At 41.8% G+C, this 27,492-nt stretch overlaps 1 protein-coding gene across 4 annotated transcripts in view; it reads left to right on the top strand.

Moving 5' to 3' along the window:
* CYTH3 (cytohesin 3) overlaps positions 1–27,492 on the top strand; it is a 111,538-nt gene that overhangs the window by 2,125 nt on the left and 81,921 nt on the right. Inside the window, exon 2 of one of the 4 annotated variants that reach the window (XM_063813738.1) lies at positions 33–181. Coding sequence (XP_063669808.1) covers positions 163–181 — 19 coding nt within the window. The 5' untranslated portion in view covers positions 33–162. 4 annotated transcript variants of the gene reach the window in all.

The following is a 27,492-nucleotide window of genomic DNA, read 5'->3' on the forward strand; positions in this document are numbered from 1 at the left end:
GGATTATTTTATTTTCTTTTTATATTTTCCAGGTTTCTGGAATAAGTGTGTATTTCAGATTGGAAAAAAACCATCAAAGACGTGAATATTTTAAGTGTATCATTTAATTCATCTCACTGGAACATTCAACAATGAAGATTTATTTATTGATTGCCCATCAAAATGCCAGCCAGCATGTTAGGTGCTGGAAAATAACTTTTAACCTTTATTGATTTGGTTTATAACTAGCTTTCTCCCTTGGTTTGTGACAGGCACTTAAAAATATTTTTGGCAATATTAGGATATTTATTTTTGAAACAGGTGAAAAGCAAAGTTTTGAAATATGAGTGATATTGTAATTATTGTATAAACTTTATGTGCTTATATTTAACTCTTGGCTGTTGTAAGTTTTGAAGTTAACATACCTCTTTACAGTTAATACCATTTAGATTTTTAAATGCTTTAAAATTCATGTTTAAAAAAATAAAGTTGAGCTCTTTTAAAGAAAACCGTTTCAGTTGCCAGCAGATTATAAAGCATAACATTTTTTGGTATATTTTTAGAGTGTAGTACATAATGTTGAACTGTATCTGGGGGAGTCAGTTAAAGCTTGTTTAAAAGATAGGGTAAATAATCTATTCAAACAGTAGTTATGGTAGAGGCCAAAGATAATTGAAAAGGTCTTTTTTTTGTTAATGGTCAGGTTAAAAGACTTGAAAAATTGATTCCTACTTGCTATTTTTATAAGTTAATTTAGCTTTTTGTCCACTGTATTGTTCTTTCAATGCAAGATAAGGAGAGAGGATGGTGGCATGAATGGCTGGAAGGCAGTTACAAGAGGAGCGAGTGGGGGGCACAAGATTACAAGAACACATTGTTCCTTACAGTGTGTGCAGAGTGTAGTTAAGGCGTTTTTAATTCCTATGGGACTTTGTTGCCTTTCAGTTTTTTTGAGAACAGTTCTTGAGCTAAGTCTCTACTTGGAGGGTAGCTGGCTAGTTTGGCTCATTGGGATTGTCTTCGTGTCCTGTTTGGGCATCTGTCTGGTTGATGGTCCTGAATGGACCATCCCTGGCAGATGAGGTGAATTAACTATAACTGGCATTCTTCTCTCTGCCCCCTTCACTCCCTGATCAATGTAGGTGTCTGTGCTTCAGGTGAAGAGATGCTGAGCCTTGTTCATAATAAAATACATGCAAATTAAGACTAGATTGAGCTCCCACCTTTCACCTTCAGACAGGTGATAACCCCCAAGTATACAAAGTCTGTTTCAAGTTTGAAATATTTGAACGGCAAGGTCGTTTCAAACATTTACGGGTAAGAGTGTAAAGTAGCCACAGGCAGGGTCAGCCCATGTCCTGTTGGCTCAGATCCGTTTCTTGCCCTTTCCCTGCAGGGACTCACCCCTGCAGGCAACATTTCCCAGGCCCTTGGTCAGCTGGCTTCCGGCTGGGATTGGCCACTGGGAGCCACTGGCAGGAGGAATGGCAGGAAGAAGGACAAAAACAGGTTATTTCCCTTAGGCCTGCCTCAGGGAGTGTCTCTGGCAGGTACCTTGTCTCCTTTTGGCTCCAGCTCCTGCCCCTTGGTCCTAGCCTTTGAGTCTTGGAAATACCTCCTCCCTTTTACCCTCTGTTTGAGAAGTGGTAACAGCAGCTTGCTCTTGTTAATCTTTGGATTATCATTTCCTGTTTGGCTTTTCAGTTTTTCCATCACGCCTGTCACTAATTCCTTATATTAAATTCCCTCTATATCAGATTCTTAAAGGGATGGTTTCTCTGGATGTCTCTGTTTCTCTGGGTGGACCCTGATAGATACAGGTGCTTTAGGCAGTAGCTTTAAAAATTACAGGCGTGTAAATCCTTTGACCCAGCAATCCAGTTCTAGGAATTTAACCTGCAGATATATTTGTACACGTGTGAGATAACATAGGTACAAGATTATTTATTGCCTTGAGTGTCCCTCAGCAAGCAAGAGACTTATCAGATAAATCCATGCCCAGATGGTTAATGAGGTTGTAAAGTTGTAGAAAGGAACGAGGAAGCTCTTTTCTTAGTTGACATGGAGAGATCTCCAAAATATCTTAAGTTACAAGAGCAGGCCGGGCGCGGCGGCTCACACCTATAATCCTAGCATTTTGGGAGGCCGAGGCGGGTGGATCATTTGAGGTCAGGAATTCAAGACTAGCCTGGGCAGCATGGTGAAACTCCGTCTCTACTAAAAAAATACAAAAATTAGCCGGGAGTGGTGGTGCGTGCCTGTAATCTCAGCTACACGGGAGGCTGAGGCAGGAGAATCGCTTGAGCCTGGGAGGTGCAGGTTGTGGTGAGTGAGATTGCGCCACTGCATTCCAGTCTGGGCAACAGAGTGAGACCCTGTCTCAAAAAAACAAAACAAAATTACAAGAGCAAGGTGTAGGAAAATGTGCATTGCGTGCTCCCATTCTTGTGTTTTGGAAGAGGAAGTAATGGCTGATGCATGCAGATTCCCTGGAAGGTGAAAGGAGGAACCAATAACAATGGTTACCTGACTGGGGAAGATGATGGGAACTGAGTGGATGGGGAATATAGGTGGGAAGGAAACTTTTCACTATGCGCCTTTTTATTTTCTGAAATTCAAAAAAGTTTGAATAATCTGTCTTCACTTTTTCTAAAATTGGAAAGCAGTTTCATAGAAAAATAGTATGATGGTAAGAAAATACCCATTTTACACCTTTTTTGAGGGAATTTTTATAGATTAAAAAATATGGCTGGGCGCAATGGCTCACGCCTGTAATCCCAGCACTTTGGGAGGTCAAGGCAGGTAGATCATGAGGTCAGGAGTTTGAGACCAGTCTGGCCAATGTGGTGAAACCCTGTCTCTACTAAAAATACAAAAATTAGCCGGGCATAGTGATGCGCACCTGTAGTCCCAGCTGCTTGAGAGGCTGAGGCAGGAGAATTGCTTGAACCCGGGAGGCAGAGGTTGCAGTGAGCCGAGATAGCGCCACTGCCTGGCGACAGAGTGAGACTCGGTCTCAAAACAAACAAACAAAATATTCTGGGAAGGCCGCAACAAAAAGATAATGTGATATCCAATGTAAGCTTATAAAATGTTACCTATTTTCATTCTGTAGTAAGTTAACTACTGTATTTTCGAGAGTTTAAAAAGTGGATGCTTTTAGATTATGCTTTGAGTATATTCTTTTGTAGTCATTTACTCAAATGTTGATGGTGTCTCTACCAAATACCAGGTTCTATGCATGGCACAAGAGCTATTAGTGCCTGTGTTATGCCGTTTTTGCATTGCTATAAAGAAATACCTGAGCCTAGGTTATATATAAAGAAAAGAGGTTTCATGGACTCATGGTTGTGCAGGCTGTAGCTGTACAGGCATGGTGCCAGCATCTGCTCGGCTCCTGGGGAGGCCTCAGGGAGCTTTTTACTCATAGTGGAAGGCGAAGCAGGATCAGGCACATCACATGGCTAGAGCAGGAGCAAGAGGGAAGAGATGCCACGCCCTTAAATGACCAGATCTCAGGAGTCCTCACTCACTATTGCAAGGGCAGCACTGAGCCATGAGGGATCTGCCTCCATGATCCTGTCGCCTCCCCTCCAAGTCCTACCTCCAGCATTGGGGATTACAGTTCAACATGAGATTTGGGCGGGGCATATATCCAAACTGTATCAGTGCCTAACAGTGGTGAATACGGCAGATAAATTTCCCACGTTCATGGAGCTCATGTTTAGATGGAGAGACAGACAAAAGAGGTAAACAGCTATATATAAAATAATCATGTATTATGCTAGATGTGTTAAAGGAAATCAACAAGAGGTTGAGGAAGAGAAAGTGTGGGATGGGAGAGGTGTAGGGAAAGCCCGTGGCCAGGGAAGGCCTCTGAGGAAATGCCCTTCGAGGTGCAACCTATAGGGGTAGTGGACCAGACAGAAGGAAAGGCATGGAGCTGGCAAGAGCTGAGTATTCTAGAGAATTAAAAGCAGCTTTGTGTGGCTTGAACAGACAGTGAAGCGGGAGAGATAGACTGGGGCCATGTCAGGCTTTCAGTAGCTAAGGAATGCAGATTTTATTCTAAGTACATGAAGCCGCTGAAAGATTTTTAAACGGGGAAATCTCATTTGATTTACATTTCAATAATTTTAGCTAATATTTACTTGATGCTGTATGTCCTGCGTACTTTCTGCGTCTTAATTTATTAACTCTTCATCATATTGCTATTTTCAGATTGGAAAATGGAGGCATAGGGAAGCTAAGTAATTGGTCTGAAATTTCACAGCTAGCAGGTGATGGAGCTGTGATTGGAACCCAGGCCTTCTGTTTCAGAATCCGTATTCTCAACCACTGCCCCCTGCTTTTTAAAGAAGCATATTCTTGACTCCTGAGTGGAGAGTGGTTTGGAGGAGAAGGGAGGACTTGGGAGAAGGGAGGTGTTGCAGTGGTTCAGGTGAGAGTTACGGGGCTTGGTGGGTTAGGGTGGTAGTGGGAAATATGGAGGGAAGGATATATATAAAACACATCTGTATAAAACATACAGAAAAGTACAAAGAATAATGAAACCAGCACTCTTGTTCCCACTACTCAGAATTGACATAATAGCTGTCAATGTTCTGTTGCATTTTTTAGGTCCGTTTTTTAAAAAATAAAGCATTACTGGTAAGTCTCTCCATCTCAGTATATTGTGGTGTTCCTCCAGTTGCTCAGGCCAAAATTTTGGTGCCATCTTTCACTTCTTTTGCCTTAAGCCTTCTCATGGTTCTCCCATTGTCATCCTTATTCACACTGCAGCCAGGGCGATTCCCTTTGACATGCAGATCATGTCACTCCTCTCTTAAAGTTTGCTCTTTCCTCAGTTTATTGAGAATCCTATTCTCAGACCACCTTACCATGGCCATGGCCCACACGCTGTAGTTTAGGGGGCTGCAAGTTCTTCTTCTTCTTTTTTTTTTTTTTTTGAAATGGAGTCTTGCTCTGTCACCTGGGCTGGAGTGCAGTGGCGCGATCTTGGCTCACTGCAACATCCGCTTCCTGGGCTCAAGTGATTCTCCTGCCTCAGCCTCCTGAGTAGCTGGGACTACAGGCGCGTGCCACCATGCCCGGCTAATTTTTTGTAATTTTTTTTTTTTTTTTTTTAAGTAGATACGGGTTTCACCATATTGGCCAGGCTGGTCTTGAACTCCTGACCTCGTGATCTGCCTGCCTTGGCCTCCCAAAGTGCTGGGATTACAGGCATGAGCCACCACGCCCAGCCAAGCTTTTTTTTCATAAAAGGGCCAGATAGTAAATCTCGTAGGCTTTGTGGGCCACATATGATCTCTGTCACAAGTCTTTTTTTTTTTTTCATAACCTTTTCAATATGTAAAAAACATTCTGACCTTGGGGACTGCCCTTGACTACTACTCTAGTCCCCTGCTATCTCTTTGACATTGTCTGTTGCTCCTCTCCCTTTTCCTCCCTGACTCTGGTCTGTCTCATTGGTCTCCTTGCCAAGCACACTCCTGCCTCAGTGCCTTTGCACTTGCTGCCCCTGTAGTGGTTTCCTCTTAGATACCTGCATGTGGTGTATCCTTGCTTCATTCAAGTTTCTGCTCAAATGTTTCCTTATCACAGAAGTCTTCCTTGACCAACTTATCTAAAATCACATTCGTTGTTACTGTCAGCTCTATTTTTCTCCCTTAGCACGTGTCACCCCTTACCTATTATATATTTGTTTCTTTTCTCTTACAATGTGAGTTCTGTGAAAGTAAGAATATTTTCTGCTTTTATCCAGTTATATCTCCAAGATCTAGAACAGTGCTTGGTACATAGTAGCCTTTCAGTAAATATTTGTTAATAAATACTGAATAAAGTTGAAGTCACTTTTGTGTAGCAATCCCTGGTCCTTTTGCTCTTTGCTTTCAATGTTTCCTAGAGGCAGCCATTATGAATTCGATATGGGGCCCTCTGGTGTATGGTGTTTTTGTTTGTTTTTTGAGATGGAGTCTCACTCTGTCACCCAGGCTGGAGTGCAGTGGTGTGATCTGAGCTCACTGCAACCTCCATCTCCTGGGTTCAAGCGATTCTTCTGCCTCAGCCTTCCGAGTAGCTGGGATTACAGGCAGGCGCCACCACACCCAGGTAATTTTTGTAATTTTACTAGAGACAGTGTCTCACCTTGTTGGCTAGGCTGGTCTCGAACTCCTGACCGCAAATGATCCACCCGCTTTGGCCTCCCAAAGTGCTTGGATTGCAGGCACGAGCCACCGTGCCCAGCCTGGTATATATTTCATACTTCAACAGATGTGCATGTGCCTCTGTAAGCAATGTACAGGTCTCTTTTTTGTTTTTTTTTCTTTTGAGACGGAGTTTTGCCCTTGTTGCCCAGGCTGGAGTGCAATGGAGCCATCTTGGCTCACTGCAACCTCCGCTTCCCGGATTCAAGTGATTCTTCTGCCTCAGCCTCCTGAGTAGCTGGGATTACAGGTGCCCGCCATCATGCCCAGCTAATTTTTGCATTTTTAGTAGCGTTCGGGTTTCACCATGTTGGCCAGGCTGGTCTTGAACTTCTGACCTCAGATGATCTGCCGGCCTCGGCCTCCCAAAGTGCTGGGATTACAGGTGTGAGCAACCGCACCCGGCCCTAATTGGTTTTAAAATGATTATAAAGCCGAGATCACACTGTATGTAATCTTCTGCAGCTTGCATTAGAGATTATCCTTGTGATTATATATAGACCTTGTTTAATTTAACTGCGATCACATTTTGTCTATCTTGTCCTGTGTTGAACTTTTTTTTTTTTTTTCTCTGAAGATAGTGTCCTCACTCTGTTTCCCAGGCTGGAGTGCAGTGGTGTGATCTTGGCTCATTGAAACCTCCACCTCCCAGGTTCAAGCGATTCTTCTGCCTTAACCACTTGAGTGGCTGGGATTACAGGCTTGCAACACCATGCCCTGGTAAATTTTTTGTATTTTTAGTAGAGACAGGTTTTTGCTACGTTGGCCAGGCTGGTCTCGAACTCCTGACCTCAAGTGATCCACCTGCCTCGGCCTTCCAAAGTTCTGGGATTACAGGTGTGAGCCACCGGGCCTAGCCCTGTGTTCAACTTTTTAATGTCAATGTTACACTGGTGGTGTTACAAACGGTACTGAGGTGAGCTCCCTAGTCTTCTCTCCCCTCACAAATGTGAGTTTATCTGGAGTATATTTCTAGAATTGCAGTTGTGAGTTATAGGCATGCTTCAGTTTTAATAGATAACAGATTGCTTTCTCATTAGGGGCTTGTGAGTAGTGTGATTTCCCAGCATTCTAATCAGCACACAGTGTTTGCCTTACTTTTAAATATTTACCTATCTCATGGGTAAGAAATGATGTATTGCTTTAATTTGTGTGGCTTTATAGTGACAGAATATATATTTTAAAAACTGTTATGTTAGGTTCAGGGGTACATGTGAAGGTTTCTCATAAGTGAGCTCTTGTTACGGAATGGAATGTATTTTGGAGAATCAGATGGACATACTGTCAGCTTGGAGAAGGTTAGAGGTATAGGAACTGTAGGAATCAAATATGACTTTAGGTTTCTGGCTTGGTAGTGGTGTTGCTTGATGAACAGGGGAAAAACTATTGTGAGGGTTCATTTTTTTTTTGGTCAAAAATACCTTTACTTTGCCTCCACTTAAACACAATTTTTTTTATTACAGAGTCGCGCTCTGTTGCCCGGGCTGGAGAGCAGTGACGCCATCATAGCTCACTGCAGCCTTGAACTCCTGGGCTCAAGCAGTCCTCCTGCCTCAGCCTCCCGAGTAGCTAGGACTACAGGCATGTGCCACTGTGCTAAGCTTGCCTCTGTTTTTGAAGGATAGTTTCATCAGGATTATAGTTGGAGGCTTTCAAGTTAATTTATTGCAGTTTTTAATTTTTTGTAAAGATGGGAGGTCTCACTATGTTGCTCAGGCTGGTGTTGAACTACTGGCCTCAAGTGATCCAAAGTGTTGGGATTACAGGCATCAGGCATTGAGCCTGGCCTTCCTACAGTGTTTTGAAGGGGTAGTTTTACTGCTTTCTGGCTTCCATTGATTCTGTGGAGAAGTCAGCTGCATCAGTCTTATTGTCACTCTTTTCCAGTTAGTGTGTTTTTTCTTCCCTTTAGGCTGCTTTTAAGATGTTCTCTTTGGGTTTGGTTTTCAGCTGTTATGTGGTGTGTCCAGATGTGGTTTTCCTCAAGTGTATCCTGCTTGGGATTAGTTGTTCTTTTTCTTCTCTTTGGCAGTGCTGTGACAAAGCTTGATCTTAAATTAGATTTACAGAATTCTTGTTCATTATCTCTTCATTGATCGCTTCTGCTGCATTTCCTGTCTCATCTCCTTCCAGGACTGTAATTACCTGTGCATTAAACATGTCCTCTGTGTCGTGTCCTGTATGTCTTAGATTCTTTTCTGTGTTCTTTATCCCTTTGCCTCTCCATCGTTCACTCTATATCTGCTTCTGACTTACATTCCATTGTAGTAATCCTTTCTTCAGCTGTAATTGCTGTTAAACTCGTTTATTGAGTTCCTAATTTCCATTATTGTCTTTTCCAGTTTTCTTGATTTTTTTTAAAGATTCCAATTTTCTGCTGGCATTTTTTATCTTGTCAACTGCTTTATTGTATGAATCAGAGTTATTTTAAAGTCTGTGTCTGATAACTCCGATATTCGGATGCCTTGTAAGTGTGTTCTGTTGTCTGTTTTATCCTTGGTTTTCAGTCATGTGATCTTGATTCTAGATATGCCTGTTGAGCTTTAATTAAATTCTGGAAAATGTATGTGAAAAATTATAGAGATAATTCAAGACCCTGCCTGTTGTCTTCATTTGAGGATTTGGCAGGCAGTTAAAGTAAGGGAATATCACTTTGCCCTTTTTTTTTTTTTTTTTTTGAGACAGGGTCTCACTCTGTTGCCTAGGCTGAAGCACAGTCAGGCTCAAATGATCCTATGATCCTCCTACCTCAGCCTCCCAAGTAGCTGGGACTACAGGCACATGCCACCATGCCCAGCTAATTATTTTTTATTTTTGTAGAGTCAGGGTCTCACTATGTTTCCCAGACTGGTCTTGAACTCCTGGCCTCAAATGATCTGCCTGCCTCAGCCTCCAAAGGTGCTGGGATTACAGGCCTGAGCCACCTCACCTGGCCGGAATATCACTTTAAAATTATGAGGCATGGTCTATTCTGGTTTACCCTTCTAGGTTATAGCCTTTAGTGGTTCCCACTGAAAGCTTGGGTTGCTTCCCAGGGCCTCTTCTACTTGGCAGCCCCTGAACTCTAATTTTTGTCCCCTCAGTCCCCTAAGACTGATGGCTATTCTGCTGACCTTCTTGGATTCTCAGTCACTTGTTTCTGTTTGGTATTTTGGCTTCCCAGCTTCTGCTGTGAATTGGCAAATCCCTCAAGGAGAAAAGTGGCCCCGGTGATTGGGCTCACTTTTCTGCACTCCCCTTTTCTCTCTGGAATCCTGGCCTCCAGAGTCCTCACTGCATGGGTAGCTCTCTGATGCCTTCAAACAGTTGTTTCTAATAATTTGTTCAGTTTTTTAAGTTGTTCTTGGCAGAAATGTTGGTCTGCAATGAGCTAGTCAGCTTTACTGGAAGCAGACTCTCAGGAATTCAATTTTGCTATTTAAAATGGACTTGTTAGTGAGATATCCTAATGGAGATGGTAGGTAGGCAGTTGGCTGTGTCAGTCTGCTGCTCAGAAGACTAATTTGGGTAGGAGATAAACATTGGGGAGATTTTAATTCATGCGGGTGGAAGAGCTCACATAGGGAAGAGAGTTGAGAGAGGAGAAAAATCCTAGGACTGAGGACAGCACAGCAAAGGTGACTGGGAGGGTAACCAGTGAGGCCTAGGAAGCCTTGAAGATTGTGTGGCATTGCAGAAGAGAGAAGGAGTGATCGATCAGCTGTGTTGAATGCACTTAGAGATGGCCTAAAATGGGGATGGGGACATGTCTGCTGGACTTGGTGATGTTAAAGGAAAACAGTTTGGGGAGAGGCAGGGAGCTAGCTAGACTGGAGTGGGCTAAGGAGCTAGTGGGGGAACGTGTGTCTTTGCTGAAGGAAAGGCACTTGCCATGGGCCTTAATTGGAAATGTGGCATGTTATGAGAATAGAGGGGAAGCCTGAGTGGCTGGAGCTCAGTGAGGGAAGGGTATGTTTGTTTTGCAGTGAAATACTTCTCAAGGAAGTTTTCACAGGAGACCAATAATCATTTCTATCAGGCATGTTAGAATAATAATGCTGTTTGCATTTTCACACTCTCAGTATAAGTAACTTTGGGAGAGGTAGATAGATATAGTTTTAAGAAATTATTGGCAGATCCTTTAGAAAGCGGGTTTGTCAGCTTGTAATATGAGACTTGAAACTTTTGAAATGAAATGAAATTTTAAAAGTAGGTTTTGTGAAAGTACCCTAAAAGCTGCTTAAGATATATTAAATATTGGCTGGGCACGGTGGCTCACGCCTGTAATCCCAGCACTTTGGGAGGCCGAGGAGGGTGGATCACCTGAGGTTGGGAGTTCCACACCAGCCTGACCACATGGAGAAACCCTGTTTCTACTAAAAATACAAAATTAGCCGGGTGTGGTGGTGCATGCCTGCAATCCCAGCTACTCAGGAGGCTGAGGCAGGAGAATCGCTTGAACCTGGGAGGCGGAGGTTGTGGTGAGCCGAGATCGTGCCATTGCTCTCCAGCCTGGGCAATGAGCGAAAATCCGTCTCAAAAAAAAAAAAAAAAAAAAAAAAAAAAATATATATATATATATATATATTTTATATATGTATGTAAAATATTTTGAGTTTGTGGGGAAAATAGTAAATCATTTAAATGGGAGTAGAAAATACATGACTCTCCTGTTTTTGAAGTTAACCAAACATAAACTTTTTATAGTTAATGTCAGGTACCCAATTAACATAGAATAGACATGAGATTCTGTAGTGCTTTATAATTTGGCTGGAGCCAATACAGCAAGCATTTATTTCGGATAAATATCTTTTCAGTATTATGTAAATATTGGAAGAGACTCGCCTGAGTCAATTTCAGTTGGCCAAGAAGATTTTTTGATTTACTTTCCTAGAGTAAATTTACTCTTTTAGCTGACTTGGTTTTTAGTAAGTCACCAGGAGCACTGTTCAAATAGGAGAGAATAAAAGTTCCTGCTTTAAACTCTCAACAGGGCTATTGTTAATTACTATAGTCTTCTTTTGAAAAACTTATGTCTGTAATTAATAAAATCAGCAATTTGCTGTAAAACAAAGCATTTGGATGATGATCAGAAAGTATTTCCCAATATCTAGGTAATTAGTGATTTTTTTCCCCCAAGTTTTCATCCAGATGTTTGGCAATGTGCAGACACAGCCTTACTGCAACTTTCTAATTCACTTTCATGGGAACATATAATATTCTCCGTTTATTTTGGACATCAGAGTTTCCTTTTTCTCTGGACAGATACATATGAAACACATGCTCTTTGAGTGGAGTTTGTGGTCCTCTGAGAATTCTCTGAAGGAGGAAATGGGTTGACCTATTTGGTTGCTATGAAGTAAAAACAATCTTGTTTTCATTTTTTGGTGAACATCTGGGTTGCATTTATTATTTCACATTCTGGAGATTCTGTAAAACCACAATTTGATAATATGAGGGTTCATTAAAGCAGTAATTATTGAGCTATTTTTATAGTTGATTCAAGAATTAGGGTGGCTGATAGACTTTAAACAATATTTTTTCGTTTCTATAAAATGTAACTTAAATAACAACTCTTGATTTGAAACCATAAAATGGGACGTAGATATTTGGGGGACAGAAGGATTGAACAACCAGTTTATTTCTCTGTTGCCTGTTGCCTTGTAGCTTGTGGTCATTGTTACAGCCATATTTGACTCTGTGTAGAAGACATTGTTGATGCCCTATTGCAAATCCACCCTTCTTTGCTTCCTTGCCCACAGAACCATGAATTGTTTACATATTTACCCATCAGGGAAGAGGACTTTATCACCACAAAGGGCTATATCTTAAATAGTTTTAGCAGGTGGGATAATCCCTCTTTCCTTATCCATAAGTGGAGGAGAGGTGAAAGTGTCACCCAAGTCTGGCCAGTGTGCAGGGCAGTTTGCAGGGGGATGTCTGCAAGAAGTTTCTTCCTTCACAAATAAATATATGAGGAGTTGCGTTTCTTTTCTTTTTTTTTTTTTTTTTTGAGACTGGGTCTTGCTCTGTCTCCTATGCCAGAGTGCAGTGGCATGATCATGGCTCTTTGCAGTCTCAACCTCCTTGGCTCAAGTGATCCCCCCACCTCAGCCTCTCAAGTAGCTAGGCCCTCACCACCACACTCCGCTAATTTAAAAGTATTTTTTGGAAAAAAAAAAAAAGCAAACCAAAGAAACAAAAAATATTTTTTGTAGAGACAAGATCTTGCTACGTTGCTCAGGCTGGTCCTGAACTCCTGGCCTCAAGTGATCCTCCCAGGAGTGGGCCACCGTGCCCAGCCCTGTTGCATTTCTTATGCTAGACTTTGTTGGGCCTGGATGAGTAGCCAGCTTGCATTCACAATGGCTCTTAATTAAGCCTGTCCATTTCCAAGCCCACACCCTGAGGATGACCAGCGGGGATTCTAGATGGTGCTGTTGCTGAATTTCACCCACCCAGGAACCTCCCTACCTCCACACTTCCTGTCATGTGGGACCGTAAATACCCCTCTTGTTTAAATGATTGAGCAGCAGTGTACTGTAACTTGGAGCTCAAGGCATCTGGTGTGATACTGGCTATAGCAGCAGGTAGGTTTCATTCTGTCATTCATTCAGTAAGGATCTCCTCGCCATAGAGTGCGAAGAGAAAAACACCTTTTCTCTGCCATAAATATTCATTAAGCATATAAATATTTCTTTAAGAACTTGGCTAGGTTATATTTTCTTTTTGAGACTAACACTTTCTCCCCTTTTAATAAAACAAAATACATTTTCGTATTCTTAGAAATACATTGTTTCATTTGGCAAATCTTTATGTGTATTTTAACGTGTACATTTAGAAATATGCAGTAATCAAAGGTGGCATTGGCAATTTAATATTCTGTTAGAAGACAGGACTTCCTTTTAGTTCTTTACAGAGAGGAAATAAAATAATCAAGAATGTCCTTTTCCAAGTTTCAGTAATTAGATTAAAATTTTTTTGAGTTGAGAAAGGATCAGACAAATGAATTCAGTTTTGTTTGTGTAAGAGTATGGGAAAATTGAAGAATTTTAGTGTCTTTTGAATGTTTGGCCTGTTCACATGATGAGGCTGTATTTCCCAGGCGTGGGAGGATGAGTGATTGTAGACTTTGATTCAGTATATGACCACACTTCTGAGAGCATGACACATTTCGAGAATAAATGATGCCTTTCATTGCCTTATGTAAAAAAAATCTTCACGTTGGATAAGTCTTCTTCTAAAATGTTGCGTTTTCTCGGGAATCACAGGGTGTCTGTTATGGACTATGTTCCTGAAATTTAGTTTAAAGTAGTGGTTAAACTGTATACTAGTCAGATGGTTACTAGGATGTTTCAGTTTTCACAAAAGAAAGTCAAATGCCTTCTTTCCTTCCTTTTTGTGGTCAGACTGGTCTTGAAGTCTGCTAGCTCTTGCTCGCCACACGTTGTCCCGCTAGCATTCACTCTTGATGACAGCTCTCAGAGGGAGCAGAGTCCAAATGGATGTGGCGTGTCCTGCCCTCCCTTGGCTCCCCCAGTAGTTGCTCTGCCTCACAAGTGCCCAGTAATTTGGCTGGACATGCAGAACATGACTTTTTAATTTTTTTAATCTGGAAAGAACATAAGCTATTTCCCCTGGGTTCTGCTGCTGTTAGTACTTGGACATTTGTTTTAGGATTTAAGTCTCTATTACCTTCCCACTGCTTCCACCCCTCCCCACTTTTTCCTTCTCAGGAGGAGTCTGGGGGCTTCTCTCTTTGCATGTCTTCCTGTCAAGTATTACCTATTATGATTCTGGTGAAGAGCGGACTGTCTTGCATCTAAAGGTAATGAAGACCATCTATTTCAGAAGTCTTGTTAAGTTCTGCGCTAAAACATTTATCTCCCATTTCTGTTTTACCTGTAAAGGGGAGCAAAGAATTTGTGTCTTCAGAGAGAAGTCCACTATCCTAGTCCTTTCAGCCCCCTTGAGGTTTGGTGCAGGCTTGCCTGGGAGTTCCACAAATGGGAGTGTGCTCTAGGGCCCCCTGCCTGAACCAGTGGCCAGTGACTCCCTTTGGAGAGAATATCCCGGCAGAAGTTCTCGAGTCTCAGGACTTGCTGTAGGCGGTTTTATCTTGGTTTCAGCCATCAAGAAATGTAGTTGATTGGATCAGTGACTGGGAATTTCAAGAACAGATTTTACAGGAGTGCTGTTTCCTTAGAGTTGTAAAGTTATTGACAGGGCCATTTCAACTTTGGTTAAACAGATTAAAGGTTGGCTGGGCGCAATGGCTCATGCCTGTAATCCCAGCACTTTGGGAGGCCGAGGTGGGTGGATCATGAGGTCAGGAGATCGAGACCATCCTGGCTAACACAGTGAAACCCCGTCTCTACTAAAAATACAAAAAATTAGCTGGGCGTGGTGGCGGGTGCCTGTAGTCCCAGCTACTTGGGAGGCTGAGGCAGGAGAATCGCGTTAACCTGGAAGGCGGAGCTTGTAGTGAGCCGAGATCGTGCCACTGCACTGCAGCCTGGGTGACAGAGGGAGATTCCATCTCAAAAAAAAAAAAAAAAAAAAAAAAACAGAGAGATTAAAGGTCAAACTTGGGTAGTCACACTAACCTGAGCGTCTCCCCCACATAGGGAGTCTGTAAGTCCTTAATTTCATAGGAGACTTGAAGTAGAAGCTGTTTTCTCCTGATGTCCCTAACATATCCCTCCCTCCCTATCTTGATGAGGTGCTGGACCCCCAGGGCTACTGCAGTGCTGTGGTGGGGGCCTTTCTGGTCCTCAGCCCAGCTTCTTCACGGAGGACTCTGTTGGGATGCATCATGCTGGAGATAACTATGTAGCCATTCCTTCCTAAATAGTCTTAGTCCTGTGGGATTGGAGAGGCCCTCTTTTCCCTTGGGGTCTCTAGGAATTAGGATTTCAGAACTTTTCCCTGTTTGCTATATCAGGTCAGCCATTGAGGATATTTCGGGTAATTCCCCTTCTTCAAGGCAGAATATTGTCATCTATAATGTTAATGGTTCTGAGAATTTGTATTCATACTTTCTGTATGCTTACATAAGTTTGTTTAAACATTTGAGCCTGATTGTTTGGTGTTGACAAATATTTGGTGTTGACATATTTTTAAGTAAATATCTGCAGCTCTGTCATTTCTAGCCTTGTGATTTTGTGTAAGTTACTTAATCTCCCTAAGCTTCAGTTTTCTCATATGCAAGATGGATGTTAAAAAACCCAAGTGAAATTATTTATATGAAGAATTTATCAAAAATCTCGACGATTGTAATAGTAGGCATTCAAAACTGTTAGTCATCAATGTGTTAAGCCTCTGGCCTGCCTGTCTTTACGTACTGAGTAGAGTGAGTTGGAAGAATTGTTTTATTTGGGCTTAGGAATAAACGATGATTGGCAATATGATTATTATATCTTTTCTTCCCAACTTTGTATTTTGAAAATGTTCAAATCTACAGAAGGGTTGAAGGAATGGTACAATGAATCCTATATGTCTTTCACCTAAATTCACCAGCTGCTAACATTTGGCAACATTTCCTTGTCCGTCTTTGTATTACAATTTGTGTGTGTGTGACTGAACCCATTTGAAAGCAAGATACAAACATGGGCAGGTGCGATGGCTCACGCCTATAATCCCAGCACTTTGGGAGGCCAAGGTGCGCAGATTGTTTGAGGTCAGGAGTTCGAGACCAGCCTGGCCAACATGGTGAAAGCCTGTCTTTACTAAAAATACAAAAAATTAGCCGAGCATTGTGGTATGCGCCTGTAATCCCAGCTTCTTGGGAGGCTGAGGCATGAGAATTGCTTGAGCCTGGGAGGCGGAGGTTGCAGTGAGCTGAGATCACGCCACTGCACTCCAGCCTAGACGACAGAACGAGACTCCGTCTCAAAAAGTTACAAACATCATAACGCTTTTCAAAGAAACACTTCAGCACTCGTCTTCTAAGGACATTCTCCTACATAACTACAGCCGTTATCATTCTTAAGATAACTAACAGTCATTCCATAATATTGTTCCAAAATAGTACACATTCTGCTTTCCCCAGTTGTTACCAAAATGTTTTTATAGCTTTCTTTCTTTTTTTTTAACCTATCTAGGCTCTAATTAAGATTTACACCTCCTATTTAGTTATCTTTCTTCAGTCTTATTTTTGTTGTTGTTTGTTTGTTTTTGAGGTGGAGTCTTGCTCTGTGGCCAGGGCTGGAGTGCAGTGGTGCGATTTCTCGGCTCACTTCAACCTCTGTCTCCCGGGTTCACGTGATTCTCCTGCCTCACCCTCCTGAGTAGTTGGGATTATAGGTGCCTGCCACTGCACCTGGCCTCCTTTATTTTTTTTTTATTTTTATTTATTTATTTTTATTTTTGAGACAGAGTCTCACTCTGTCACCCAGGCTGGAGTGCAGTGGCATGATCTTGGCTCACTGCAACCTCCGCCTCCCGGGTTCAAGTGATTCTCCTGCCTCACCCTCCCGAGTAGTTGGGATTACAGGTGCCTGCCACTGCACCTGGCCTCTTTTGTTTATTTATTTATTTTTATTTTTGAGACAGCGTCTCACTCTGTCACCCAGGCTGGAGTGCAGTGGCATGATCTCGGCTCACTGCAACTTCCGCCTCCCGGGTTCAAGTGATTCTCTTGCCTCAACCTCCCCAGTAGCTGGGACTACAGGTGCCTACTACCACGCCCGGCTAATTTTTGTATTTTTAGTAGAGATAGGGTTTCATCAAATTGGCCAGGCTGGTCTCAAACTCCTGACCTTGTGATCTGCCCGCCTTGGCCTCCCAAAGTGTTGGGATTACAGGCGTGAGCCACCGTGCCCGGCTGTTTTTAATTTTAAAATGTGTTTTGGTGGCTGGGTGCGATGGATCAGGCCGGTAATTTCAGCACTTTGAGAGGCTGAGGCAGGCGGATCACTTGAGGCCAGGAGTTCAAGACCAGCCTGGCCAACACGGTGAAACCCCATCTCTACTAAAAATACAAAAAAATTAACTGGGCATGGTACTGCATACCTGAAATCTCAAGCTGAGGCACGAGAATTGCTTGAACCCAGGAGGCAGAGGTTGCAGTGAGCCAAGGTTCTGCCAGTGCACTCCAGCCTGGGTGAACACAGTATGACTCTGTCTCAAAAAAAAAAAAAAAAAAAATTGTTTTCGTGACACCTTTTTGAAGAGTCCAGGCTTATTGTCTAATATCATTATTTGCATCCTATAGACTAGATTGCATGTGTAAGCAGAATTGATAAGTGCTTCAGTTTCTTTAATTTTTTTTATTGTAAATATGTTAAAAATCATTTTGATTCAAGGTAAAAGTGACATTCTTTTTTCTTGTTCTTTGGTAAGTGCGGATTAAGTTGGTAACCAGAAGGAGTTACTGAATGGTTCAGATGTCAATGGAATATGTGTTGGGTAAATTTGGAACAAGCATACACAGCGGTTTCTTAGACTCACACCCATCTGGAGGTAGTTATCTGGCTTAACATAGTGAGGATTTTATTTTAATATTTGGCCATGGTTTTATAAAGAAATGAACTTAAGAATTGGAAAATTTAGTAAGACAAACTATATTTACATAATTTTCAAGAGATACTTTTGCTGTCAGATCCTTGGATGAAGACTAAACCTTAAATCTCTCGGGAATGCATCTTTTTCTTCTTCCCTCCCTCAACACTTTCCTATTGATTTAAAAAAAGAGCTTTAACTGCAGCTGAGACTAATACAGGATCCAGCTGTAGCTTTTTTGTTGTTGTTCATGTATCCGGTGATGGGCACAGCAAACTCATTGTATGAAAAGCCAATAAAGGAAAGGGCAGGGTGGGAAAAAAAATGACACTCCTCTAAAAGTATTCAAGAAATAGCAACAGGATCTAGGAGTCTCCCTTTCAGATGACTGATTTAAATTCCATTCTAAAGTATTAATTTTGTTCGTGACTAGTCTAGAAGGCATTTTAATTTTCCCTTTTAATTATGTACACGCCACGTAACCAGAGAGTATATGTGAGGCTGACACATTATTTTCCTTGGAGGCAGAAAATAGTAAAGTATGAGAACCCAGAGAACTAAACGCTCCTCTTGTAAAATAGGGCAAAGATTCTTCAAAATACTGTTCATGTTCATGCTGGTATAGAGATAGCAAGGATCTGTGAAAGAAAGCCAGGTTCTCTTAAATTTGTTCAGTAGTACTCAAATTTATGCATTTACCATACAGCAAATAAATTCAGAATCAGTAGTTCAATCAAACTACATTCCACATTTGCCTATCTGTTTCAGTGTAATTTCTATAAAAGATTTGCATCTTCTGCTCTGTCTTAACAGGACCAGGTCCATATCACCATCCTGTAGCTGAAAATGAATTATGTTTTAAAGTGGTTTTTATGATCAATGTAATGATCATAAGACTAGTGATTTTCACATACTTGAGTATCTCAAGCATTTTGTTTTTCTTTTTTCACGTTAAGGGGGTCAGATTTCTCATATTTCTTGTAATTGTAGCCAGACGTCCTGTTTGGGGACTATTAAATACCAATGCTGCCTGTGAAGAACTCATGCGATTCTGTGGTAACCATCTGAGTTACTCTTTGTAGATTTGATTTTATGGACAGGCCTCTTTGAAGTCCTGTACTCTATTTTTAGAAGCTCTTTTTTACGTTTCCGTGGTTCAGGGCATCAGTCATAAACATATTTATTATTCAGCACAAAAATGTTGTTCAGTGTCTTAAGGCTGTTTAAACTTTACGGAAATAATAAACCAGTGGCACTTCAGTGGATGTAATATATGAGCACTACTGAACAAATTTAAGGGCGGAGAATTTTGCGGTCCTTCACAGATTGCTGCTCTGTCTGCGCCGCCATGAACGGTATTTTGAAGAATCCTTTCCTAGTTTACACTGAGAGGGTTCCGTCTCCTTGCTTCTCACACGTTTCTATTTTCTGCCTCCCACTGAAAGAAACGCTTTTGTAGCCTTTCAAGAAACTTCCTACGTGTCTCCCCTCCTTCTCTCCTGCCTCATTATTACTCCTTTAAAGAAAAAAAAAAAGAATAGTCTGATAGCTTTCTTTTCAGATTTATTTTATTTTATTTTATTTTATTTTTTTGAGATGGTGTTTCGCTCTTGTTGCCCAGGCTGGAGTGCAATGGCGTGATCTCAGCTCACTGCAACCTCCGCCACCTGGATTCATGCGATTCTCCTGCTTCAACTTCTGAAGTAGCTGGGAGTACAGGCGCCCGCCACCACGTCCAGCTAATTTTTGTATTTTTAGTGGAGATGGGGTTTTACCATGTTGGCCAGGCTGGTCTTGAACTCCTGACCTCAGTCCACCCGCCTCGGCCTCCCAAAGTGCTGGGATTACAGGCGTGAGCCACTGAGCCCGGCTCTTCTCAGATTTATGTATGATTGGTTTGCTGCTCTGTGTTGTAGCAGAGACCCTGTGCTCTGAAGTAATTTCTGATCCAGTGAAATATTACAGGAGCGAGGGACTGTGCACCTTCAGTGTATTTGGTAATAAAGCACCTATTCTCTTTTTAGAAATCACTATAATCCACATGCCATTATAGTCATCCTTTTAAATTACACAATTGAATGGCTTTTAGTATATTCATAAAGTTGTGCGACCATCACCACTATCTAATTTTAGAACATTTTTATCACTTCAAAAAGAACCTGGGCCCCATTAGCTGTCATTCCCTCCTCTGCAACCCCTTGCAGTCATTCATTGACTTTTTGTTTCCATGGACATGTCACGTAAATGGAATCATAGAATATGTGGTCTTCTGTGTTTGGCATTTTTCACTCAGCAGGTTCATCCATGTTGTGGCATGAGTCACTTTCCCAGGTTCATCCGTGTTGCAGCTCGATTCAGTGTCAGTGTCTGTGCTTCTCCTGTGGGTGGAACTGAGACTTGGATTGGTTTTAGTGTTGGGAGTGGTCAGAGAGGTTTTGCTCACCTCTGTCACATGGTTGAATCTGTGGCTGTGTGCTATCTTGAAGGTTTTTAGGTTTGCTTGTGTTTTCTTCCTATTGAAAAGGTTGAAGTTTATTTTAACCCGTATTATTTGAAGGACCACATCAAATCCTTGCTATTGAAATCCTTTAGTTGATAATCTTATGAACAGTTGCATCTGGAGTAGAATCATGTTGTCTGTAGAAAGTTTTTATTCTCTCTGAAGACTAATAGTGGATTCAAGAAACAGAATTCCCCAAGGGAGCCATACTGAAATCTGTTAACAGAAGCGTGAAGAGTCTACTTCTCGGGGATTCCAGTGTGATCCCAGTGGTGGACATAGGACAACAAATTTCCATCCCCTTTTCACCCCAAAATCTCGACAAATGACAGGGAAGAGACTGGGATGGGGGGGCAAGTGGGGAGAAGTTGGTCAAAGCGTACAGTCTTGCATTTGTAAGATGAATAAATTCTGGAGACCTCATGTACAGCCCTGTGACTACAGTTAGAGATAACGTATTGTATGCTTGAAATTTGCAGAGAGTGATTTTAAGTATTCTCACCACACAAGCACAAGGTAACTATGTGAGGCGAGAGGTATGTTAATCTTCTTGACTGTGGTCATCATTTCACAGTGTCTCCTTAATCAAGACATCGAGATGTACACCTTGAATATATCCAATTTTTAGTTGTCAATTGTATCTCAACGTAGGTGGGAAAAAAGAGCCTGGGAAGGGACCTTTTGCAAAGGATAGAGTGTAACACACTTTTGGAAGGAAACTACAAATGGGAAACCTATAAGCAGATAAAACAGAAGGAGGGTTTAGAGTAAGCAGGAGCAGCTTCCGGGCAGCCCCTCACGGGGCTGTGCTCAGACTAGTTAGTGTTTGGATTTTGGGTTCTGTTGGTGATCGTGGAAATTGTGCTGCAAATAAGGAGAATTCAAAGGCTCTCCGAAGCCACTGTGCTGGGAGGGTTTTCTACACTCTTCTCTGTCCTTTCCTGTTCCTCTTGTTTTGAGGAGTCTACAGCATTTTACCCATAAGCAAATTTTCTTTACAGAGATTGGATTCCTTGCCTGGGGAGAATTGGAACTCAATGGGTGTGTACCAACACCCCAAGTAAAGCTTTTTAACATTTTTGTTTGTTTGTTTTGTTTATGCGGCTTCTCCAATAAAGGGCCCTATCTTTTCATCCCCAAGAGAAGCCCTCCAGTGGACAAGCTGTGCTCACAAACACAGAACATAATGAAGCTTCCCATTTGAAAGGGAAATCGAGTGAGAAAAGTTACCTACACGCAACACCAAAGTAAGACACAGCTAGCTTCATCGCATTTTTAAATGTGTACAAACAGCAAGGACCTCCAGATGGATGAAAAAACCCAACAGCGTGAAAGAGAAAATTTAAAATAAAATTTCTATAGAAACAGAGAAAGCTGACATCAAAAGAATTCATCAAAAGATAGCTGACATCAAAAGATAGAACACTGAAAAATGGTCATTGGCAACTTCCAGGAAGATGTGACTTGGGCACTAGTGTTTGTCTAACTTTTTACCTCCCCTGCCTTGAATCACCAGATCCCCATGGAAGTGATTGAGAAAAAGAGATGAAAAGCTGAATCAGAATAGATAGTGGGATCAGGGTGAAGAAATACCAGGGCCTGACTCATCACTCTGTTTCCTTAGAACTCAGTACAGGGTTGTGAGGAACATACGGAGATGTGGTGTTGGCTGGGCTAATTTGGGAGAGCAGAGAGGGAGGGAGGCCTGATGACCCTGAGTGGCCACGGGCAGCAGGGGTGGGCTTGTGCAGCAGCGATATTGATGAGCAGCTGAACTGGGAGGCCAGAGGACACACGTGGCTTCAACACGCTCAAAACTACTAGAGCTTCTCCTGGGCACCACAGTCCTCCTTCCTGTTGCATTGGGTGGCATCCCACCCATCTGGAGTGGAAGCCAGGTCTAGACAGGGAGAGTTAGATGCAGAAACTAGAAAACAAAAGCAACACGATAGGCTCAGAGAAGGAGGCTCCCAGAGCTGACGTTCCCTTGAAGATGGACCACATCTCTGAATAGGCAGTGCAGTTTATATATGCATCCTCCAGCCTATAAACTTAGAGTTAGAAAACAGCAACAACAAAAGCCCGCCAACGTTTAGCAGCATTCTGAGGAGGAGGTCCAGCTATTCTTTTTTTTTGGGGGGGGGGGGGGGTTGGGGGAGGATGGGTCTAAATACTATTGTTCAGAAATAAAGAATGAAGCAACATGTTTCCAAAAGAAAATAGGAGGGGGATATAATTTTTGAGGCAGAGGAATAGTATAATTTAGAAAATAGTAATTATAGAAATGAGAAGTAAATTTCAGATTGAATCTACTTTGTGCTGTTCTTAATAAACTTCGATAAACACAAATAAGTGGTTGAAAGATGAGATAAAGCAACAGGCCAAGCTGAAAACTAGGGCAGAGAGAATTATAAAATGAGGCTGGGCACACAAGCTTATGCCTGTATTCCCAGCGCTTTGGGAGGCTGAGATGGGGGGATCATTGGAGCCCGGGAGTTTAAGACCAGGAGTTCGAGACTAGCCTGGGAAACATGGTAAGCCCTCCGTCTCTACAAAAAACAAGAAAAAATTGGCCAGGTGTGGTGGTACACGCTGCACCTGTGGTCCCAGCTACTCAGAGGCTAAGGTGGGAGGATCCCTTGAGCCCAGAAGTTGTCAAGACTGCAGTGAGCTGTGATTGTAGCACTGCACTCCAGCCTGGGCGACAGACCCTGTCTCAAAAATAAATAAATAAAAATTATAAAGTGAAATGAAAGAGCTGAAAGAAACTGTAATGATAGTAAAAGCATTTGCAGAATTTTAAACTCCCTTAGGATTCATGAAGAGCAAAAGTTTACAATGTAGAAAGTTAAATTTTTGCTGTGATCTGAATAAATGTTGTTCGTAAAGAAGATACCAAAACAAATAGAAGAGAAACAATAATCAGATTCAATGGGAAAAAGTATCTTTGAGCTGAAAAAAAAAACACGAGCTGTTTCTGTGTATTCAAAGAGCTCATTCTGCCTTAGATAAAATTAGTGGGAAGAGCAAGAAAGAGCAAGAGAGTACCCTGCAAACAGCCAGTCAGAACCTGGGGAGAGGGTTACTTACAACAAAATCGGGATGGTTTTAAACTTTTCTATAACATTGCCAGAAAATAGTGTCGTGGAGCTGAGGCTAAGTTTTAAGGGAAAAAAGGTTGTAACTAAGAATTAAATAGTCACACTAATTGTTGTTAATTTGTGAAGGCAGCAGAAAGATGTTCTCTGAAGATACAGAAGTTGGAGCTAGCACACTGCCTTCAGTGGGAGCTCACCCTGCCTTTGGACTTAGGAGTTTTGTGAGCCAGTACCTTTCCTTACTGTTTAAGGCCATCAGCTTTTTTCTACTACCTGTACCTGAAATTTTTCTGTATGCCTTCTGTAAATTTTTCTTAAACAAAACTTGTTCATGGATATATTCTAACCAACTAAAAGATTGTTGGAATAACTCAAGAATGGGGAACTTGTGGTGTTAAAAAAAAAATACTGACATTGAATTGAAATCATGTAAACATAAATTTAAGTCTAAATTATAAACTTGGTTACAGATGTTACAAATGAAAATTCAAATGTTGTAAATACTGAAAGAGAAGATATGTAATGGAAAGAGAAAAATCTCAGTTATTCAGTAACAATGCCAACAATAATAAATCTGGGTCAGATTCCCTAGTAGAAACTGAGAAGTAGGTGGGGGTGGGGCAGGGACTGTTAGGAGAAAGTAAAAGCCCAGCCTTTATTTTTTACTGTTTTATTTTTGTTTTTGATAATTAGAAAAATACAGGTAGTGGTATGGTTTTAAAAAAAAATTAAAGATAATCACTAGAAAATTCAAAGTAGGATGTTCACATTCCACGTCACACATCTACATGTGTGAGGATATATGCATTCTTCGCTGGAGAAAGGAAAACAAAAGATAAATTTGATCACAGGATAAGGTCATGTCAGGCAAAAATTCTATGGTATTTGGTTTTGTAAACTGGCTTTTAAAACTTACTTAGAATTTTGGTCTGGCATGGTAGCTCATGGCTATAATCCCATGGTTTTGGGAGTTGAGGCGGGAGGAACACTTGAGGCAGGAGTTCGCCACCAGCCTGGGGAGCAAAGTGAGACCCCTGTCTCTTTAAAAAAAAAAAAAAAAAAAATTATCCAGGTGTTGTGGCATGCTACTCAGGAGGCTGAGGCAGGACGATTACTTGAGCCCAAGAGTTTGAGGCCGCAGTGAGCTGTGATCATGTCTCTGCGTTCCAGTCTGGGTGACAGAGCAAGACTGTCTCAAAAAAGTTAAAAAAAAAAATTAAAAATTATTTAGAGGATAATTACCTATTTTGCCCTGTGTTTTAGAAAATCTTTAAGAAGCAAATACCTTTTTTGGGGAGAGGGTTAATGGGAGATAATCCATTTTGTGAAATGTATTTGTTTAGAAATTTAGATCATTTGTGATTCCTCCCCAAACTCGGTCTCAAAAAAAATAAAAAAGAGTTTCACTCTTGTTGCCCAGGCTGTAGTGCAGTGGCACGATCTCGGCTCATTGCAACCTTCACCTCCTAAGTTCAGGTGATTCTCCTGCCTCAGCTTCCTGAGTAGCTGGGATTACAGGCGTGCACCACCATGGCTGGCTACTTTTGTACTTTTAGTAGAGACGGGGTTTCACCATGTTGGTCAGGCTGGTCTCCAAGTCCTGATCTCAGGTGATCCGCCTGCCTCGGCCTCCCGAAATGCTGGAATTACAGGCGTGAGCTGCCATGCCCAGCCCCCAAACTCTTTTGAGGTAATTCTGGACAAATCTTTGTGAAGGTCTTGGAGATAGAAACGCTTGGGTGGTGGCTGGAGATGAGTGAAAGTAGGGAAGAAGCCTGCTCCCGCTGGACACATTCTCTCTAGGGTGCACCTTCTCCCAGGGTCACGAAGGCAGGGATGAAAAAGAAAGTAGAGAGCAGTGTGAGCTTCCCCATCAGAGTATCAGCAGTCAGTGGAGGAGGAGCCAGAATTTGTGGGGCCTGAAACTCTAATTCCAAGGGCCCTCTTTCAGAAAAAGAATACAAATTTAGGTATCAAAATGAAAATTTAGAATGAAAAAGAAGTCACTAGTTGTACATTTTGAAAAGCTAAAACTACAAACAACTCAAAACCTAGAACCATATAACACAGTTCTTTCTTTGGCACACAACGTTACACTTTCCCCCTGCATTTTTGGTTACCTATTCTAATCTCTTCACGTAACAATTTTGTAACATTTTATGTAAAAAGACTAGAAGGCCGGGCGCGGTGGCTCATGCCTGTAATCCCAGCACTTTGGAAGGCCGGGGCGGGTGGATCATGAGGTCAGGAGATTGAGACCATCCTGCCTGACACGGGAAACCATGTCTCTACTAAAAATACAAAAAAAAAAAAAAAAAAAAAAATTAGCCGGGCGTGGTGGCGGGTGCCTGTAGTCCCAGCTACTCGGGAGGCTGAGGCAGGAGAATGGCGTGAACCCGGAAGGCAGAGGTTGCAGTGAGCCGAGATTGCACCACCGCACTCCAGCCTGGGTGACAGAGCAAGAATCTGTCTCAAAAAAATAAAATAAAAAGACTAGACTAAAGATAATCCAGTATTTCCTCCAGGATGACTGAAAACATTTAAGAAACTTTCTTTCAAGGTTTTGACCATTAAAGTTTTAAGTTTCCATTTTAAAACAATAATTTAGCCTAGGAAATGTAGTGAGACCCCATCTTTACAAAAAAATTAAAAGCTGGGTGTGGTAGTAGTGCCAGCTACTCAGGAGGCTGAGGCAGGAGGATCGCTTGAGTCCAGGTGGTTGAGGCTGCAGTGAGCCATGATTGTGCCACTGCTCTCCAGCGTGGGTGACAGGGAGACCCTGTCTCAAACAAAACAAAAATAATTTTTTGGACATTTTGAAGCATCTTCTGGTCTTTTCAGTTTGTTTTTGGATTCTACTAGGGTACTTCAGAATACACAGAATAAAGCATTATAAAAGCAATTAGTCTGTAATTAATGCACATGCAAAAGCAGTTGAAATACATTCATTAAAAATTGCCACGAAGTTGAGTTACGTCATTCAATCCTGACTCTAGATGAATAAGTTTAGGAGTTTTGTCATCTGAAAACCTGTTTTTTTCCCCCGAGGCTGTTTTGTTGCTTTGGTAACATTCTTTTCTGCCATTTCTTCTGTGAAGTCTGAAAGTGTCCAACTTTGACAGGACAAAATGCATCAGATACATAAGATGCAATTCTGTATGTTGGGCTGCATAGAACGTGCAACTTCAACACAGGCTTACTTACTGTTTTAGTACCAGTACAGGTTTAAAACCTGTAAATACAGGAATTCTAATAAATTCTTCAAAATGTCAAAAAATGATGTATTTCTAACTTATGTTGAACAGTCAAGTATATTCCTAACAGGAGAGAATTTCCATTTTGATGAGACATCAATGACAATGAAATCTTTCTAAAAATTCACTTCTCTGGTGATTGGAAAGTTTTCTCCTAGATTATCTCTGACTCCATACGATTCAAACCTCATTTCTTCTCCATTATCCTCACACTCCTGGTGTTAGTTACTTTAAGACATAGTCATGTTAAAATACCACCTCTGACCCTACAGTTTTCATCAATTCATTGGGTAAGTTGATACAGGCCCGGAAGGAATATTCTAGGAAGTCATTTGTCCATTTGGAATGGCTGGCTGTAATTTAATTATACGCAGAAGAAGCTGAAAGCCACCTAAGTAAATTCCACTAAACCCAAACCAAATGTATGTCCAACTGAACCTCCCCTTATGGGTTCCCAAAATACCCATCCCCTTAAGATGCCACCTGCCAGAAGAAGTGTGGTGAAGTGGAAAAAACTCTTAACCAACAGAGCTTTCTGGAGGTTCAAGTGTGCTTATGTTCACCATGTTATTACATTGCTTCCCCACCCCCATCCTGCCCCATCCCACCCATGCTTTGACCCAAAGTGTGTGCTCGGTTAGCTTTGTTGTCACTGACCGCTGCAGGGGGTCAGGTGGTAGAGCCAGACCTGGCCAGTCACAGGTGTCTGCTGCCTTTTCACACACCTGCTCCTCTATGCACAGACACAGGCCCAGCCCGTTGGGCTCTTCTCATCTTACCAAGGGCAGTTTGCGCTCTCATGCCTGGAGGTGAGAAGCCCTAATTTTTGCACTCAATGTCTATTAACTTTTCAGGCCAGACTTAGGGCAGAGAGTTGCTGGCTTGACAAGTTTTGGGGAAGAAATACCATTTTTTGAGCACCTGCAATTAATCATGAGACTAGGTGTGCATCTGTTGACCACAGTCACCTTGGG

The sequence above is a fragment of the Pan troglodytes genome, chromosome 6 (genome assembly GCF_028858775.2).
Source record: "Pan troglodytes isolate AG18354 chromosome 6, NHGRI_mPanTro3-v2.0_pri, whole genome shotgun sequence".
Taxonomy (NCBI): Eukaryota; Metazoa; Chordata; class Mammalia; order Primates; family Hominidae; genus Pan; species Pan troglodytes.